At 40.8% G+C, this 18,450-nt stretch overlaps 1 protein-coding gene across 4 annotated transcripts in view; it reads left to right on the top strand.

Moving 5' to 3' along the window:
• The window catches only part of LOC122787576 (apoptosis-inducing factor 3-like), a 1,199,414-nt gene that overhangs the window by 327,227 nt on the left and 853,737 nt on the right, over window positions 1–18,450 (top strand). For all 4 annotated transcript variants that reach the window (XM_044054360.1, XM_044054361.1, XM_044054359.1 and 1 more), the window contains 2 exons: window positions 12,840–12,884; window positions 12,995–13,076. In XM_044054360.1, the coding sequence (XP_043910295.1) occupies window positions 12,840–12,884; window positions 12,995–13,076 (127 nt within the window). The remainder of the gene's footprint in view (window positions 1–12,839; window positions 12,885–12,994; window positions 13,077–18,450) is intronic.

An 18,450-nucleotide genomic window follows, 5' to 3' on the forward strand; every position in this document is an offset into this window, starting at 1 on the left:
TCTGTTGGTAGTTCTGTCAAAATTCCTCTGGCAGTAACAATTTCCAACCTGTACCAGGTCTTCCTTCACTGTTTTTACCACAGCTACTAATGTAGACACCAAATCCCCTTTCACCAAGGGCAAATCATCCCTGACAGGGACTGTCTTTTTTATTTTACATTCAGTAGCTCATTAAACAAGCCTGCTCTCACTGATACAACCAGGTAGCTTTCTGTCCTTAAGAAACTGAACAGAAGCATTTCATTAAAGAAACATCAATATATTAAAAGTGGACTCTCTGTAATGCTGATATGAACATTATTTAAATATTTATATTTTTGGGGATACTTGTACTCCTCCAGGTAGTAAAAAATCACAATGTTATGCTACTGTTGAACCCACCCAGTTTGGAACAGTTGGTTTCATGCCTGTTGGATGAGCTTTGTGGCAAAAACAGGCCATCTGCATTGTTGTAGGTCGAGCATGGCCTCTGTTGGACTTAAAACTGAAATGGCTGCAAAAATAAAGACTCGCTGACAGTGTGTTGTTCCCATTCTGTTCTTTTTTAACCAAACTATTGGAGCATAGTCTGTTACTGGTGAAAATTCTCTCCCTGACAAGATAGTACCTTAGTGAATCAAATGCACACTTGATGGCTAGGCATTTTCTTTTAATCACAGAATACCTAACCTCTACTTTGCTTGTTTTTTGAAACTTGGATATTTCTCATGTTTAAAAATTTTTGGGAGTGCTGCTTTTAAACCCAGCTCCAATTTGTCCTTGTTAACTATAAATGTTCTACCAAAGTCTGGAAAGGTTCACACAGGCTCTGTGCATACAGTTTCCTTTAACTGCCTAAAAACAGTTTTCGTTTCTACTCTCCACTTTATTTTGAGGGACATCTTCCTGTTGGTAGAATCCTGCAAAAACAGTGGCCTAACAATTTACCAGGATAAAGTCTTTATTCAGAAACCAAACATTAAGACTTCATCAGGACTTATTTCTAACACCACCTTAATCAAATTAAATAGCTTCTTTCATAGTCATGTGATGAAACAGCCAATCTCATTAAAGTTATACATGGTCAAATAAAACATTCAAATTCAGTAGCAATAAAAAAATAACAAAATACAAATACTTCAAAAAGTTATATGATCAATAATATGATAAAAAAGTAAATAAACTTGTATAACTCTTACAGTCTTGCTGTCCTAAGTTTTAAAACATTGCTGATAGATACATTATTAACTTTCTGGGATGGGTTGGTTTCTTACTGCTTCTGTCTCTTTAAGGGGGGTTTAACATTTCTCACTGCATGATTTATCCAAGGAATTTAAGCTCCATCATGCCTGCATTATGCTTAGAGGCATTTACTGTAAGTCCTGCTTACTTGGGGTAGTCTAGTACAGATTGTACCATTGCTAGATATGAGCCCCATGCCTCAGAATGTCTGTCATCATCATCATCATCTAGATATGCTGCACCACAGTATGGAATTGTAGGGCACCCTCCATTAATCATTGGAAGGTTGCTGGAGCATCATGTAGTCCAAAAGGAAAAACACTATACTGGAGTAAATCCGTCTGGTGTTGGAAAATAATTATTTTCCTTGTGCTTTGCTTGTAATGGGATTTGCTTGTATTATCAGGTCTGATGTAGTTAAGAATACTCCCTTTCCCTGTTTCTGTTACCTCACCAGTCCTAATTGTAGGATACGTGTCAAAGTTTGAAATGCTAATCACATTCCTAAAATCACTGCAAAACCTGTTTATTCCTTCAGGCTTTGGGACTAACACCTTGTGACTTTTCCACTTAACTTAGACTCAAGTTTCTCCTAGTTGAAGCAATTTGTACTGTATGTATTTGTCACTTTGGTATTTGATAGGTTTTAGTTTCAGTATGGTGTTGAGTAACATTTGTTCTGTGAGAGTGTTAAAACATTTCCCTGCTCTCTACCAGAATTGTTTTATTTCTTGTCTGTACAGACAGTATCTCATCTTTCTGAATTGCAGGCACAATGATCAATTTTCTTTTAAGCATCACATTCTCAAATCTCCACTGCTAAACTAACCACCCAAAACATTTACTACCATTACTGTTCCAGAATGTCACAATAGTGTATATCTTATGGTCTTCTCTTGCCTCTCTCTCACATTGTGGGGCTCTGTCTTTTGGTATTCAAGGAATGCAGCACCAAAGTTTATTTTACATTTGTTATCCAGATTGATAGACTTGTCCAAAGATCATTTCAGGCAGGACTGGACCACATGGCAAAGAAGTAATACGTACGAAACTTGTAAAGATTATTATGTATAGTAGTAGATTTAACATAATACACATAAAAATGGGCAATAAGAATAAACATAATTGATTTCAGTTCAAGGTAGTAGTATAAAATAATTATCCGTAGTATGTCAGTCATTAGTGCAGATGATAAAATGGATAGAGCAGACTTAAATCATATCCTGTATTTTATAGTGAATGACTTTAGTATGGCGTGTAAGTCGGTAACAGAAATGATAAAATGCAGTTGAAAGTTTCATGCTAGTAGAATAACAATTATTATGTTGCTCCATAACCCAGCAAACCAAAATTGTTATAATATTTTTAGCATAGTATTATAATTAACATTGGTGTGAAGCTAGGGGTGCCAGGCTAAAGGGGACAATTAAAAATATAATGTATTTTTTCTTTTATCTTCTATGTTATTAATCTGTGATCATTGTGTTGTGCTCATGGCTTAGGAATATGTGACTGTAAAGGAACAAAGCATGTCTTTTGAAGTGTGTTGCATCTCCACACTTGCTGTTTCTTTTTGTTAATGTTAGAAAAAGATTAAAGACCAAACTTGTCTTCTGAGATGAAATTGCTGATGGACTTCATGACTGTGTCTTCTATTTAATCAGAGAAGTTAGGAAATGCTTTGCTCTGCATTTTCAGCAGGGTATGTTTTCCTAGGGAAATACAGACAAACAGGGGTGCCAATTCTGTCAGACCTGCTGGTATGTCAATGAAAGTGCTGTGAGGTAAAACACTTAGACCACCTCCTACCATTCGCTGACAAGTGGTTTGGTGGAGATGTTGGCTGTACACTGAAGACCATGTTAAGAGCATTTGCAGATTGTTCAAAATGGAATGGGACAAGTATCAGACCCATCTTCTCTTTGTATATGGGGAGGAGCCACAGGAATCTGCATTGTTTCCCTTTAAGCTACTGTTATGGTCACAGGATAAAGGGGCCCTTGGATTTAATTTGTGATTAGTGTGAGGGTGACCATTATTCTAGCAAGGAGTCTGTTGTGGAGTATGTCCTAACATCAGGACTAGGCTTGGAGAGCTAATGAGGATGGCTGAGTAGCACCTAGCCCACCAGCAAAATGCCTGTTATTACATGATATCCAGATGGTATTCTGTTGGGTCACAGGTGATGATACTTATTCTTGTAGGACACGAGTTGAAGGCAACCTGGGGGAGTACTGCTAGCTACATGGTAGAGTTGCGAGGCAGTGACAGGAACACAGATACTACTGTGATGACATGTAAAGCCTTACTATGGCAGAGAGGCTGTGGTGGTATCTGCATTGAGTGGCAGGAGAAGCCAGTGGGGGATCTGGAGGTAGACCTGCTTAGGGATGCTCAATCTGATGCATACCTCTCAACTGTACAGATTTTCAAAGAATGTTCAGATTTTTGCCTCATATTTGTGATCTGTTTTTCTTAAAATTGTGGTTTTCTGGCAAATTAGTGACAAATCATTTAAAAGTTGAAGTTAGAAAATGACAAACCTATGAGTTTCAGACATCATACCCTTTAGAAAATTCATGCTAATGTAAAATATTTTATTCTATCAACTTTCTAAGTTTGTACAAGCAATATTTAACATTTGTCCTTACTAGTGGTCCTTTGTCCCACTTTTATTTATGGCTTTGTCCAGATTTCTTGCCCTGGGAACTTGAGAGGTATGATCTTGTATCTCAGTGGATGGGGTGGCCCCTTAGCCTGATTCTGGAAATCTGAGTAGTATTACAGAAATTTCAATGTATGTTTACTGTTGAACCAGGGTGTACTGTCCTGGTGGAGCACCGTGTAGACACTGGTCTCCATCAAACAAGCTCCTTACAGATTGAATGAGTTGGACAAACTTTGGAAAAGGAACTGAAGGACATAAATGGAACTGGGAGTAATTCAGGAGGACAACAGTTCCTTAACTTCAACAGTGGTGCTAGTGGCAACAAAAGATGGCAATATCCAGTTATGCATGGACTGCAGAAACTGAATGGTCACAAATAGTCAAATGCTTTTGCTAATTATCTAATTACTATTAACTTGACCAAGGATTATAGACTGGTACCCTTGACCCATGCAGTCATGGAGAGATTAGCATATTTGCAGGTCTGGCCTGATTATATTTTATACTTCATTGTACGAGTAGGTACTTCAAAGTATGGAGTGGGTACTGTATTTTGCCAGATTCCTTCAGAGGGAGAAGACCGCCATATTGTGTACTTGAGCCACATACTTCAACCCAGGAGTGGTTCTTGCAACCATAGAGAGTGGGGGAGGTATCTTAGTATAGTCTGAGCACTGCAAAAGTTACAGCCCTGTCTGTATAGCAGAAAGTATACTGTGGTTCCAGAGTGCAAGTGCTACCCTTTAAAATGGCTACATAGAGCAAGTTAACTGAAAGGAAAGTTTCTTAGATGGACCTTAGACTTGCAGTCCTATTACATGTGTCCAACTTAGGTGTAGTAATGCCAACAGTAATGCAGATGGTTTATCTAGAAAAGATAAGGGTAAAGTACCAAAGGACTGCACCCTTTTTTTCAAGCTTCATGTCTTGAGGGATGCCTCTGGAAGACTTGCTAGAGCCTGTTAAGAGGGAAGAGTTGTGAAACCATGGGAAATAACTGGCTAAAATGGAGGGTTACAATATAATATATTCTTATGTCTCTTCTCTCCTCTCTTGATCATCTGCACTCAGTATGTTGTGCTCATGGTTTAAAATGTGTTACTCGTGTCTTTTTGAATGTGAAAGAACAGGGAGTGTTTTTCTTTTGAAGTATGTTGAATCTCCAGATTTGCAGTATTATCTTGTTACTCTTAAAAAAAATAACATGAAAAGATGAAAGTCACTAAAGGTCGACCTTTAGTCATCGAACTGTTAAAACATTGAATGTTCTGAAAAAAACATAAAACAAAAAAAACTAAACTGTGTAGGCGGGCAAGCCACCCTTCACCCCCCACACCCCCCGCTACTTAAATATACCCACTTCGAGATCACACTACATTGAAGTAAACAGAAATCTCCCCTTACAGAGATTTCTGTTTACCTGTTTGATGTTCTGCAGTTTCACTATTCTCCTGTCGACAATGTCAGGTTCGACATTGTCAGCTTTTGAGAATTTAATATAGACCCCACTAAGACACTAGGGTGAAGTCAAAGAAGTCAAAGCATACATGGTTGTGCACTGACAAATACTATTGTTGTAAGACTGATGTGATAACATTTTTGCCCCTGAGAACACTTGTGACATATATTAAAGTTGTTTTTTTCTCCAGTCCAGGAGATGAGGTCATGTGATGAATACTAGTGGCTGGGGAAAAATCAGATATAATGGTGTGCCATGCCATGCTGTGATACAGATGCTGTCTTAACTTGTGTATTCATCTGGAAAAGTTATCGACTTGAAGATTTTTTATTAATTTATCTAACTTAGAATGATTAGGATAGTATTTCAGTAGTACAGTTTATCCATTGAACTTGGATATCTGGAGCTTAGTTTTTTTTCTTCTGTTACTGTTTTATTTTCATTGCATTTTATTTCTCTCTTAGTGCTAATCTACATACATTTTAATCTGTGTTATTTTCTTTATTAAAGTTTTTTTGTTAACACTTGAGCTCTTGGTGGTTGGCACTTACCCTGTTCTCAGATTAATAACAGTGCATAACTAAAATAAATAATAATTAGTTGCACTGTTAATAAGTTAATAAGCTGTGTGGCACATGTCTGCCATTACACTGCATGGCCTACTGCCAACGAGAGATATTAACTGGTATGATTTCATATTTAGCTTGATTAAGAGCAGCCAGGTAATTGGGAGTCTTTGGCTCTAAACTCAGATTGGTGGCAGTACTGCTGTGCAAGGAAGAAAGCTGTGGGGAATTGGAGAATTCTGTCAGACTTCCATGAGAATGTGTGTGAAAATATTAATTTGTATGAAAATCAGTTATCTTTGTTAAATGGGCAGTAGAAGATTTTGATTTGTAGTGAGACATAGGCCTAGGGTTGCTCAGCCAGAGACTCATCTCTGTAAATAGACTGTGTGCAGTCCTGTCTGGGTGCTAAGGATGGAAGCCCATACCCAGGAAAGTTATGCTTATGGGGTCAGGTGTGCACTTTCTTGCTATTACATTAACTTATTTGGCATTAGTGGGATTGAAGCATCATCACTGACATCCATTTTGACATTACTAGGTGACATGCTGCCATCTGTAGGTCAGAATTGTGGCAGTAGTATCATCCCCCCATAAAAGTTATGTCTGTGGTCACATTGTACACTCACAGTTGTCGTATTGCATTTTTTTAAATATAAACATATTTACGTATATGAATTAGCTTACTGGTTTCAGTTCAGGCCAATAAACTCTGCTAGGAGCTGAGCTTTTGTCCATTCATAGGTGTCAACCTAGAGTTTACTATCATAATGTCGAAGAACAAAATAATTTCCACCCCGAACACCGAACCACAATTATGGAAAAAAATTTCCACAAAGCACAATGTCAAATCAGCTGAACGAATTCAGTAGATTCGACATTAAAATCAAACACATCAAGTGATGTCTGTGCAGGAATGCAAGTAAACTAAACTCCTACACCTAACATCACGTTTTTGCAGGGGGGCAAGCCCCCATGCACCCCCATGTGAGGGGATTGTGCCCCCACACCCCCTGATAACTATATAGTACAGCTCCAAGATCGCATTACAGTGAGGAAAGGGATGAATTTCCCAAACTGCAATGTACTGCAATCTCTGTACAGTACTTCGATTTCATATCAGTGAATGCACTGTGCATTCACTGATATGAACTTTCGTCACGGAGAAGTTCATTAAGATGGACATTTGAGCATCCATGATTCGAGTGCTCCATCTGTGGAGCATCTCCGTTAGCAATTTTCATAGTAAACCGTCAACCTTGCATATAGCTATGTATTAATCTCACTGCTAGGTTCCTTAATGGCTTTGGGCACCAGTAGTTTGCAAACTGTTCGTTTCAATTTACAGGTAAGCATTAGGAACATCTTGTTCAGCTTTTTCCCTACAAACCTGAATGTATTTTCTTCTGTTGTGTTTTAAGTGCCACTTCCTGCTGTACCTTTTTAAAATTTGTCTGGCTTTCCTAATGGTCAGCTAATTCTGCAGTTTCATCAGACAGCTTATCTTGAGGTGGAGGGCACTGCTTTCCTCCCCTACACCACAGGCAATGGGGTTTCCATGCCTAGTTCTTCCTAGAAACAGCAATCCATACCAGTATTCTTTAGTGTCTGTTGTTGTCTGTACTTCAATTTTTTCTTTCTCCCAGTGTGTACCTGATGCAGAAAACATTCTTCCATTTGCTTAAAGTTCCTGTATGTTGGCTTAACAGGAATGTCATTAGGGCTGTGTTTAAGGTTATTTCATCTGAGGTGTACAGCTCTGTATCTTTTCTTGTCTTTCCTGTGTTGCCACCCGTCTGTCTTGGTATAAGTGAGGATCACCCTCTCAATTTTTTTCTCTCTTCTCTGGGTTTTTTGTCTCTCTGCATATGATTTATCTTATCTTGTCTAGATTCTACCTCATCTGTGGCCTCTGATTTACACGGGGGAAAAAAAGGGATTTAAAACTCTGGCTGGGTACTGCTTTTTCCTCTTTGACTAATACCGTTGAAACTTTAACACCCATATTCTACATGGAAGTCTCCATTCTGAGGCTGTCTGTTTTAGGTTAACAGAAAGTTTAGAGTTCAGCTCATGCTGCAAAACTTCCATACTTCCTAACTTCATTTCCTTAGAATACACCATTTCACTGAGTGCTCGGTTCTCTTTGTCTGCTATTTACTTCAACTCCATTCTTTGCAACACTTCCTAGCTGCAATATTTTATTATGCTAAATGTTCCTCCTGTTGGTTTTCTTCTTACAGCCAGCTCTGCTAGATGTATATTTTGACACATCTCTGTGACTGGTATAAGGTTTTATTTTCTTGTATCTTTAGCCAAATGTTTATACCTTTAGGTTCCTTATAAGACTATGCCTTAGTCTTTGTTGGATTTTCAGCTGTAATAATTGTCTAGTGGGTTGCTCCCCTCCCTTTTCCTAGGTTGGGCAGAGGCACATCTGTAAGGCTTAATTTACCTGCTAGTTCCCCTCTCCACACTTGTAGTCTGTCAAAGAACTGCTTTCCTCCCATTGCCTCTACGACTCTTTAAAGTAGGAAAATCTGTTCCTATTATGATGCTGTGTTAAATTGGAAACAGCAGCAGCTGGATGGACTACCTTTTCAAACCCAGGCTGTACTTCTGTCTGAGTAATATAGTTGATCATCTTGACTGTGCATACCACATCTACTGATTTAATAGATTTTTTCTTGATGACATACTGCCATTTTTTTTTGTCTTACCATGCTGCCTGAGTATAGCAGTCCTTGCAGATGTTCTTCTATTCAATGCTGCAGTATTCTTTACATATGGGTTGTATTCCACCAATTGATCCGACGTCTGCCTATATTCAAAAGCTTTAGAGCCAAAGACACAGTGAACATCAGCCATAAAAGGGACAGCTGCACGTACAGTCTTCAGAATAAGAAAGCCCCATGAAGAAAGGAATCCAAAAGGAGCCTAAGGAGATCATCCTGGGAAAGAGAAAGTTGTAGGGGGAAAGCAAGAGGGATAGAATACAGCAATGTAGAAGAGAAGGACATCTATGGTTATGGTAATGTTTTACGTCTTATTCAGTGTTGCTGTATGCTTTACATATGGGAGAGTGCCAAAGCTGCAGGGGGACCCAGGGAGGAGGATAGAGTAAGAAAAAGCTAGGAGGAAGCACATTCCAGGAGTCCAGGGAGGATTGCCCTAGCAAAACCTGCCCTGGACCTGGAAACAGTGTCCAATTTGTAATGTTTCGTAAAGGTATGAACAGATGACCAAGTGGCAGCCTCCAGGATGGAATGCGCTTCTAGACCTTTGAAAAAGGCCCCTGAGGATGCAACTGATCTAGTGGAATGGGCCTTAACAGATGCGGATAAGGACTTCCCATAGAATTCATAGCAAAACACAATAGTCTTAGAGATCCATGTAGAGATGGTTTGTTTGGATACAGGGAAACCCAGATCACTGGGGTGAAAGGAAACAAAAAGTTAGTCAGTCCTCTTAATGGACTTAATTTTGTCCAGATAAAATCTGAGTTGTCTATGAACATGCAAGGTATACAAAATCCTGTCACTGAAAGACTGTGGAGAAGGGAAAAAGGTAAGCAGTTGGATGGACTGAGACAACACATTCACCACTGTGGGCATGAAGCTTGGATTAGTTCTCAAGGATACTCTGTCCCTATGAAAAACTAGGAAAGGAGGGGAATCCCTCAGTGCCTGAGTCTCAGAGGTCCTTTTAGCAGAGGTTAAGACCAGTAAAAGCATAATTTCCATGTGCAGAACTTTAGAGAAGCAGAAGCTGCTGGTTCAAAAGGGCCCGAGTCAGCTTTTCTAGCACACAGTTAAGATCCCAAGGAGAAGGAACTGGTTTGCTGGGGGGGGGGGGGGGTTAAATGTAGGGCGCCTTTAAGAAGTTGTTTAACTTTTAACCTGGAAGCTAAGGGGGGGTTAAAGGCAAACAGGCAGACAAGGCAGAACAATCGACTTTAACTGAAGAATAGGAAAAGACCACTGTTAAGCAACTCACACAGGTAAGAAAGTACTATTGGAATGCCTTCACCAAAGGCATTCTTTCCTTTTTTGGCACCAAATGGAAAATCTTTTCCACTTGGAAATGTAAGATTTTCTAGTATTGGGTTTCCTGGTGGCCTGCAAAACCTGCACCATATCCTTAGAAAATAGGTGCCTGAAAGGGATCAAATGTTGATCACCCACAAGGCTAGCTGTAGGAATGACACATGGGGTGAATCAATAACCCTTTGTCATGAGTAAGTAGGTCCATCCGGTGAGGTAATTTGCAGTGGTGATCCTTGGCTAATTGCAGAAGAAGAGGGAACCACTGCTGTCTTGGCCAACAGGGGGTCACTAGCAAGATTTTGAGTTTTTCCTGTAGGATTTTCAACAGGACTTTCTGAATTAAGGGGAAGGGGGGAATGCAGAGAGAAACATCCCCTTCTATGAGAGAGCATCCACCTCCCACTCTCGAGTGGGTGAAGGACCCTTGCACAAAAGCGAGGAAGTTGTCTGTTCATAGGTGAGGCAAAAAGGTTTAGTTCTGGAGTACCCCACTGGTGAACTAGATCTAGGAATACATCCCTGTGAAGTATCCACTTGTGAAACTGTGTCAGAGATCTGCTTAATGTGTCTGCCACCGAGTTCTGATCTCAGGAAAGGTACACAGCATGTAGTATCACCTTGTATTGAGTAGCCAATTCCCAAGCCTTGATGGCTAGGCAGTAGAGAAGGAAATATTTTGTGCCCTCTGCTTGTTTATATACCAAAGGACTGTGGTATTGTCTGTGAGGATCTTGACAGGTCCAGACTGAAATGAGCGAGTAAGATCTGTAGAGCGAGAAGTAGAGACCTCATATCCCTGATGTTGATATGCTCCTTCCTTTGAGAAGGTGACCAAAGACCCAGAACTTTCCTGGAAGCAAAGGTTGCTTCCCAACCAAAGTCTGAGGCATCTGTGAAAAGTTGCTGAACTGGTTGAGGTATCTGAAGAGGTAGGCCAGGGTTCTGACAGAGTTGCTGTATCCACCAATGTAACTCCTTTTTTTTTTTTTTTTTTTTCCCCAGACGGGAGTAGGGGAATCAAGACATGTAAGGGGTGAGCATGCTGTGACCAGACTGTCATTAGAAACTACTGGAACTTCCTCGTGTATAGCTTTGCAAAAGGCAGCATGGGGATAGTAGAGGCCATGAACCCCAGCAATTTGAGAAACTCCCGGACTGTGATAGAAGGAAGAGGCAGGAGAAGCTCCAAGAAGGCTTTGAAATAAGTTACTTTCTCTATAGGAAGAAAAACCATCAAGTCTGTTCAGAACCTGCACCCCAGGAAAATCAGGTGTTGACTTGATAGAAGGGATGATTTTTTTTTAATTTATTGAGAAATCCAGGGCATGCAGAAAGGGAATAGCTATGCTCAGATGCTGGGTTAACATATCTGGATTGTTGGCCAGAAAGAGTAGATTGTCCAAGTATGTGTAGACTTGTAGGCCTTTCAGCCTCAAATGGGCAATAGCTGGGGCCAGGCACTTAGTGAATATCCTTGTAGCAGTAGAAAGGCCAAAGGGCAAGGCAGTAAACTAGTGCAAAGAACCTACCAAGAAACTCAAAAAACTTCCTGAAGTGAGGATGAGTAGGGATATATGTATCCTTGAGATCCAGGGAAGCCAAGAAGGCTTGAGGAGGAACTGGGGAAGGAGAGCAGGCAGGGACAGCATTCTTAAAGAAGGCAGTACCAGGAAAGTGTTTAGTAGGGAAAGATGTAATATAGGCTTCCAAGGATCATCTTTCCTTGGAACTAGAAACATCCTGGTGTAGAATCCACTCCCCAGTTGATCTGGAAGGCAGACTGGGATGGTGCCTTGATGGGTTATGGTAAGATTTTACACAACTATTCTTTCTCTGATGTCAGTTAAGATATTGCATTTAATTAACCTGGCAATTGCACAGCAAGGGAATGTATTCTCAACCTTTCTAGAAGATAATTTATCACATTCTAGAGGTTATAATTCTCACAGGTTCAACAGTGGTACTAACATTGGTACAAAAAGTAGCTGTTTGACCCCTTTTTCTGTATTTAAAATAGAGTATATGTATAGTTGTTATTTTTTTACCAACAGTCGATATAGGTTTTACTGTGTATGTAGGAGTGCTCAGAGTTATGCATAGTTTTGTGGCTAACAGTCATTTTGCAAGCACAACAAAATCTTTAGTGTCTTTAGGATCAGTTTGTGACATACCAGCAGTAGGTAAATGCCTTTTGAATTTGCTCAAACATACAGCACTTGCCCATGATACCTGCACCTGGCCAGTGACTTATGCCATGTGCTTTCCCACTGATGTACACTACAAGGACATCTCATAGTTAGATAAGAGTTAACTCAGTGGCATGACCAGCACTGATATGGTTTGGATGTTGTTCACATAGACTAAATAACTGACCTCATTTGGAGATATTTTATACACACAGGAAACAAATTTGTACAGTGTTTATTTATTTTATTTGACATTTGTTAACCGGGATAGTCCATCTGAGCAAAAGCCCTTTTTCAGTGGAGGCCCAGGGAGAAAACCTCCACATACAAGTAAGCAAGAAAATGTACAAACCTGAAGATAAATACAGTGAAAAATGTACAATAAAACAGTTAAGTAAATGTAGATAAAGCCCCCACAGTACAGTATAGTAAGAGGCATTATAACACTGAAGAATAAACATAGCGAAGAAATATACAATAAAACATTTGAATGGATTTACATAACACATTGGGTTATCTTCAGAGGGCAATTGCAAATCCAGTCATTTTAAGTCATTTTCCTAGACTGATGTTTCTTTGTCAAATTCTTGCCATTTTTATTAATGGTTGACTTACTTCCTGCATTTAAAGAGTGTTGCAACAAATGTGCAGCTGTTCCTCACTCAAATTTTTTTTTGTTTAATGTTTTTACAGGTTAAAGTGGAGAATGGTAAAGTTCTAGTGACTGCAAACAAACTGGTACGTCACCCCCTTTTTCCCCTCGACTTAGCATTTTCTTACTGCAGTAGTTTATTTTGTGTTTTAGGAATTCTATGCTGTTTTTTTTTATCAATTGCTTTGTTTTGTAGGCATTAGAAAATTCTAAGAGAGTAAAAACCATGACACCTCGTGACCCTCATTGCTCCAGTACAGTCTTGATTTTAGGGGGAGGTGAGTTATAAAATTTATACAGGTAAGCATTCGAGGTGTAATTTGTAAAAAAAAAAAAATTAATTTATGCAGAACCTTTTATCTGTATGCCTGGTGTTGCCGTCAAAATTTTTTTTTGTCTTTTTTAAAGAATTGAACCAATTCTAAGCAGTGTTCCCATTGTCATCCTTTCAAACAGAGCAACATCCAAGAAATGCTAAACGGATAACAAACAATGACATTATTTTTAATGGTCTTCACTGAACAGTATTTAATTGAAATATATGTTGTATTGAGAATATCAATGTTTTTATTGATTTAATTGCTTTTTGCTTTTTAGTTATGAGTTGCTTCTGAAGGGTTTACTTATGAGTATTGCATTCTGTTTAACTGACATAACCATTATTCAACTGCAAAACATCTGAAACATCAAAAGGTCACTATTCAAAGTAGTTACATACCCAAAGTCACAAAACAAAGATTCACAGGGGCAAGTTCCATGTACCATCTGAATGTGTGGGCTAGACTTCACCCCCCCCCCCAAAATACATAGGTTCATAGGTTTATAGGTGTGTACTAGGCTAATGACCCTGGAGCCTTTACAAGCCTAGCCCATAGGATTTACCCTGGCATCGTGCCACCCGACCTTTGTTCCCAGTGTCTTTGTCAAGTAGAGCCACTAGAGTGATCCCCTGGGTGAATTTTCTATTTCCCATCCACTCATCAAGATGCCTCTTGAAGATAGCCAGTGAGGCTCTCCACTTGACATGTAAGGGAAGTCTATTCCATAGCATGGGCAGTGTCTGGGTTATGAACCTGTCCCTCCAGCTTGTTCTCCTGATTGTGGTAATGAGGTTGAGGTCTCTAGAGCATGTAGTGCGAAGGGATTGGGATTTCTTTAGATGTAACATTTCTAACAGAGCTGGGTCAGACATGGCTTTGTAAGTCAAGCAGAGATCGCCTCTAAGATAACGATATGATACAGACAATAGTTGGAGTTTTTTGAGTCTGTCCATATAGGACAAGTGTTTAAGGCCTAAGATCCTCTTTGTGAGGTATTTTTGCGGCTTCTTCAGTTGTTGTAGGTTTTTAGTGAGGTACATGCCGAATGGGACATTGTACTCTATGATTGGCCTAATGAGGGAAGAGTGGAGGGAGACAATGACCACTTTCTTCCTGGATGCAAAACCCTTAGTAATGAGATGTGCCACATAGAAGGACTTACTCACCACAGTGATAGTGTGGTGGTCAAAAGAAGGGTTGCTGTCAACCTGTGTTCCCAGATCTCTTATGACGCCGTCTCTGTTCAGTGGGCTACCATCAATGTGGTAATTCATGGGAACAGAGTTTTTCCCAAAGGGGATGACGACACATTTTTGGCATTGAGCTTAAGGCCATGATTCTAACACCAGTCATTGCTCTAAGTGAGGCCTTTCTGTAGGATGTCAGCATCACTTGTGGAGTTAATTATGGCTCCCAACTTGCAATCGTCTGCGAACTTTGTCAGCCAGAGTCCCTTCGTGTTGTCCTGGACTTCAGAGAAGTAGTTACCAAACAGGAGAGGACCCAGGACCGAACCCTTTGGGACTCCACTCATGACTGGTCGACAGTCTGACTTGGAGTTAGCTACTTTCACACTGTGGGTTCTATCTGTGCGCCACTTTGCTACCCACCTAGTGATATAGGGGTTGATGCCTAGCTTAGTGAGTTTTTCTATGATTCCTCAGTGGGGAATGGTATCAAAGGCCTTGGCCAGATCAAGGTAGGCTGTATGAACCACCTTGCCTTCATCCACAGCTCTGGTGACTGACTGATCTACCCTTCACAAAACCAAACTGTGTGGAATCCATAATTTGGAAGTTCCCTATATCGTTGTTTATTAGGTCCATGACGATGCGTTCCATAGCTTTGCATATCAGACTTGTCAGGCTAATGGGGCGATAGTTCCCAGGGTCTGTAGTCGCTCCTCCTTTTTGGGGAGGGATGACTGTAGCAGTGCGCCATTCGGTAGGGACAAAGCCTGAGGTGAGGCTGTGATTGAACAGGGCACACAGGTGAGGTGCTAGTTCACTCTGTAGTTCATGTAGAACACAGCCAGGGATATTGTCAGGTCCTATAGAAGCGGTATTGTTGGCCTTGGACAGTGCTGTTTTAACCTGTGCAGCAGTAATACTGGGTGCCTGGCAATCGACTGATATTGTGATTGGTCCTTTGGTGGGGGAGAGATGGGTAAAGTTGGCATTGAATCTGTCAGTCAGTATATTGGCAATATCTGTCGGTTCGGTATAGGAGGTACCATTGTGCAGCAGCTCTGAGAAAATCTGGGTATTGCCATGGAGATTCTTTACATAACTATAGAAGGCCTTGTGGTTGTCTTTACTATCTGCTGCAATTCTGTTTTCATAGCTAGCTTTAGAGGATTTGATGAGGAATCTCAACTTTTTGTTGAGGCTGATAAGGGAGTTTTTCCAGTCTTGGAACTTCACCTTGTTTCTCATCAGTTTCCTCCTCCTGTTGTAGAGTTTGTTTATGGCAGGGGACCACCAGATTGGCTTCCTTTTTTTGGAGGAGAGCATCTTGGTTCTTTTGGGTATGGCGAGATCCATACATTTGTTTACGTGTTCGTACAGGGCATTAGTGTATGATTCAGCAGCCGTGCAGCTGTTCTCGAATTGCATGGGTCCCGTGAAGTTAGCCACCCCTATTTTTAGGAGTTAGCTTTGGAGAAGTTTTTCATGGTGGTTACCTTTGCGGGTGGGTTGGGGTGGGTGGGAGGGATATGGATTTCCAAGGTGATTAGTTGTCAGATCTAACCAGGGAGGAGTTGACTATTGGTACAGAAAAACGGTCACCCATGTTAGTAATAACCAGGCCAAGGATGTTGCTACCTCTAGTGGGGGTAAGAATGAGCTGGACCATGGCATTGGAATTAATGAATTCAAGGAAATGTTGGGCAAGTGTATTGGTACATGAGTAGTTTTCCCAGTTAATGGAGGGGGTAGTTAAAGTCGCCCAGTAGGAGAGTGTTAGGTTAGACCCTAATATTCTCCAGGGTGCTTAGGAACGTGGAGTGAGAGTCTTGGGTCATGGTTGGGGACCTATTGCAGGCTACGACCTGAATCTTTGTCTTACCCAATCTTAGCCGCACCTGAAGTGTCTCTGATGCATCATGTTGGGCTACCACTCTGGAGGTGTGTGCATCCTTTATGAATATGGAAACACCCACCTCCTTTGGAGCTTCGTTCCAAGTTCTGGGGCCGAAAGGTATGGAATGAGTTATAGCCTGGTAGTGCAGGGGTGCTATCTGTTGCCTTGAACCAGGTCTCTTGCAGCACAACTGTCTGTGTTCTCCATTTTAAGGAGTGCTTCGAGCGAGTGCATTCTGAGATTTAGACTTCTAGTATTGAGTAGCATGACCCTCAGATTGCATTTGTTTGTAGCTGTTATGGTGGTAATTTGATTTTTGGAATACCACCTAAAAAAAGGCACTATAGGAGTGGCAAGAGCCTTGGCCTGTATCCTGAAGCCCAGGGGTGACTGATGCAGGCCATCTCTGGCAAAGCATCTAGGTCTGTCAGTCATGTCATCCCAGGCAGACAGATACTTGATCCCCTTAGAATGACACCAGAAACGGCCAGTTGTTGAAATCAATCACAATTAACTCCAAGATTACACAGATTCAGTAAGATGTGGAATGTGATGACCTTCTCACTCTGAGTCTAACTGACATTACGAGATGCTGATAACATTCCAGTAGCAATGTGTCTGTCAACAGGCTGCTGACCAGCAGTAGGATTCCCACTCAGTTCTGTTGCTTTTACTGCCATTGGGCATTTTTTTCTCAACATGTTTTCATGTGTGTTCCTTTTCCCTTCTGTATTTTTCAGTTTCATGTGACAGTGATGTATCTGAGACCAGGCATATTGCAGGTTATAGAAAGCCACTTAAACTCAAATGTTATATCTGTAAAGGCTTAGCAGTTATTCCTGTAATTGGTTCTTGGTCATGGCAGGATTTTGGTAAGAACATCTTGCTGTCTCATTGGGAGTGGATAAAACTATGAGGGGAACTTCTGAATATGGATGGACTGAAGCTTGGCTGATGTATTGCGTGCCCATTTGTAATGGAGGAAGAGTGTTAAAGGAAGATGAGGAACCCAATAGGGAAGGAATGAAGGGGCTGTGAAACTGCAGATAAAGCATTAGATATTGTAAACAAGTGAAGTGCATTTTTTACATGGCACCTTGTGTGAGTGTGAGTGTGAGAACAAATCTGGGATATCAAAAGATTATCACAGAGGAAAGAACTTTGTCCTGTAGTAGTAGATGCCCATAAATGGACATTTTTTTTAGGTCACAGTTATGTTTTTTGCAATTTTTCATCTCTGATAGCTGCTTACCATTGCATCCTGACTTGGTCAAGCAGCCCATTTGTTCTCATCACTGGGTGTGAACAGACTGAGAGGAATGGTCACCAGAGCAGCCACTGAGGGACTTTCAAAGGTTTTTTTTTTTTTTTTTTTTTTTTTAACTTTCTTTCCATCTCAGGCCTTGCACAGAGCTTGCGAGGTGCTGATGAGGAGGCATACAATGTGGGTGCCCATAGATAACATTCCCTGACCAAGAGCCATTCCCTCCAAGCAGCACTCCCGCACCCACAGCATGACAGTCCCTCTTAAATCTACCAGGGAGATTGTGCTACCCTTTCTGCCTCCATGTGCATGCACCCCCCACTCCAGGAGAGGTGAGGGGGACCATGCCTCGTCAGTCTTCCTCCCTATTTGGGTTATCTATTGCCTGGGCCAATAACCAAACCCTGGCCACCTGTTTCATGTGAATAAATGTATACATGTTTGATTTACTTATCTCTTTTTAACAGTGCAAGCCCAAAATGGGGGGGGGGGGGGTGTCTCCTGATTTTCCTGATCAGTTGCTGAAAACCAGCCTGTGTGAATGTATTTTGTAGATAAAAGAAGCACACTCAAAAGTTTAACCTTATTTTTGCAAGGTAAAGATCGTCTACATATCTGTCATGCACAGGGTGTACCCCCGTGCCCCTGCCATTAATATACATGCGTCCTTGTTCACTATACCTAGGGGATAAAAATATATTCCACTTGCAGCAGCACTTTCCAAGAGTGTGTGATTAAACCAGTTGTCCAAAAACTGCAGTTTGTAGGGGCAGTCTATTTCCACATGGTTGCCCTAATATGAAATGCAGCACCAGGCTGCCTTAACTTAATGGTAGCTGGATATAGGGCTATGCTGTGTTTGTGTATGGATAAGCATTCATGCTGTGCAAATGTCATTGTGCAGCTTTATCCTTGACCGATACAAATAAGGTAGAGAATGACCATCCCTGCATAATAGGTGGTAATCACAGGCATGTCACCTTC

This window comes from Protopterus annectens, chromosome 13.part0 (assembly GCF_019279795.1).
Source record: "Protopterus annectens isolate FY-2018-M chromosome 13.part0, PAN1.0, whole genome shotgun sequence".
NCBI classification, from domain to species: domain Eukaryota; kingdom Metazoa; phylum Chordata; order Ceratodontiformes; family Protopteridae; genus Protopterus; species Protopterus annectens.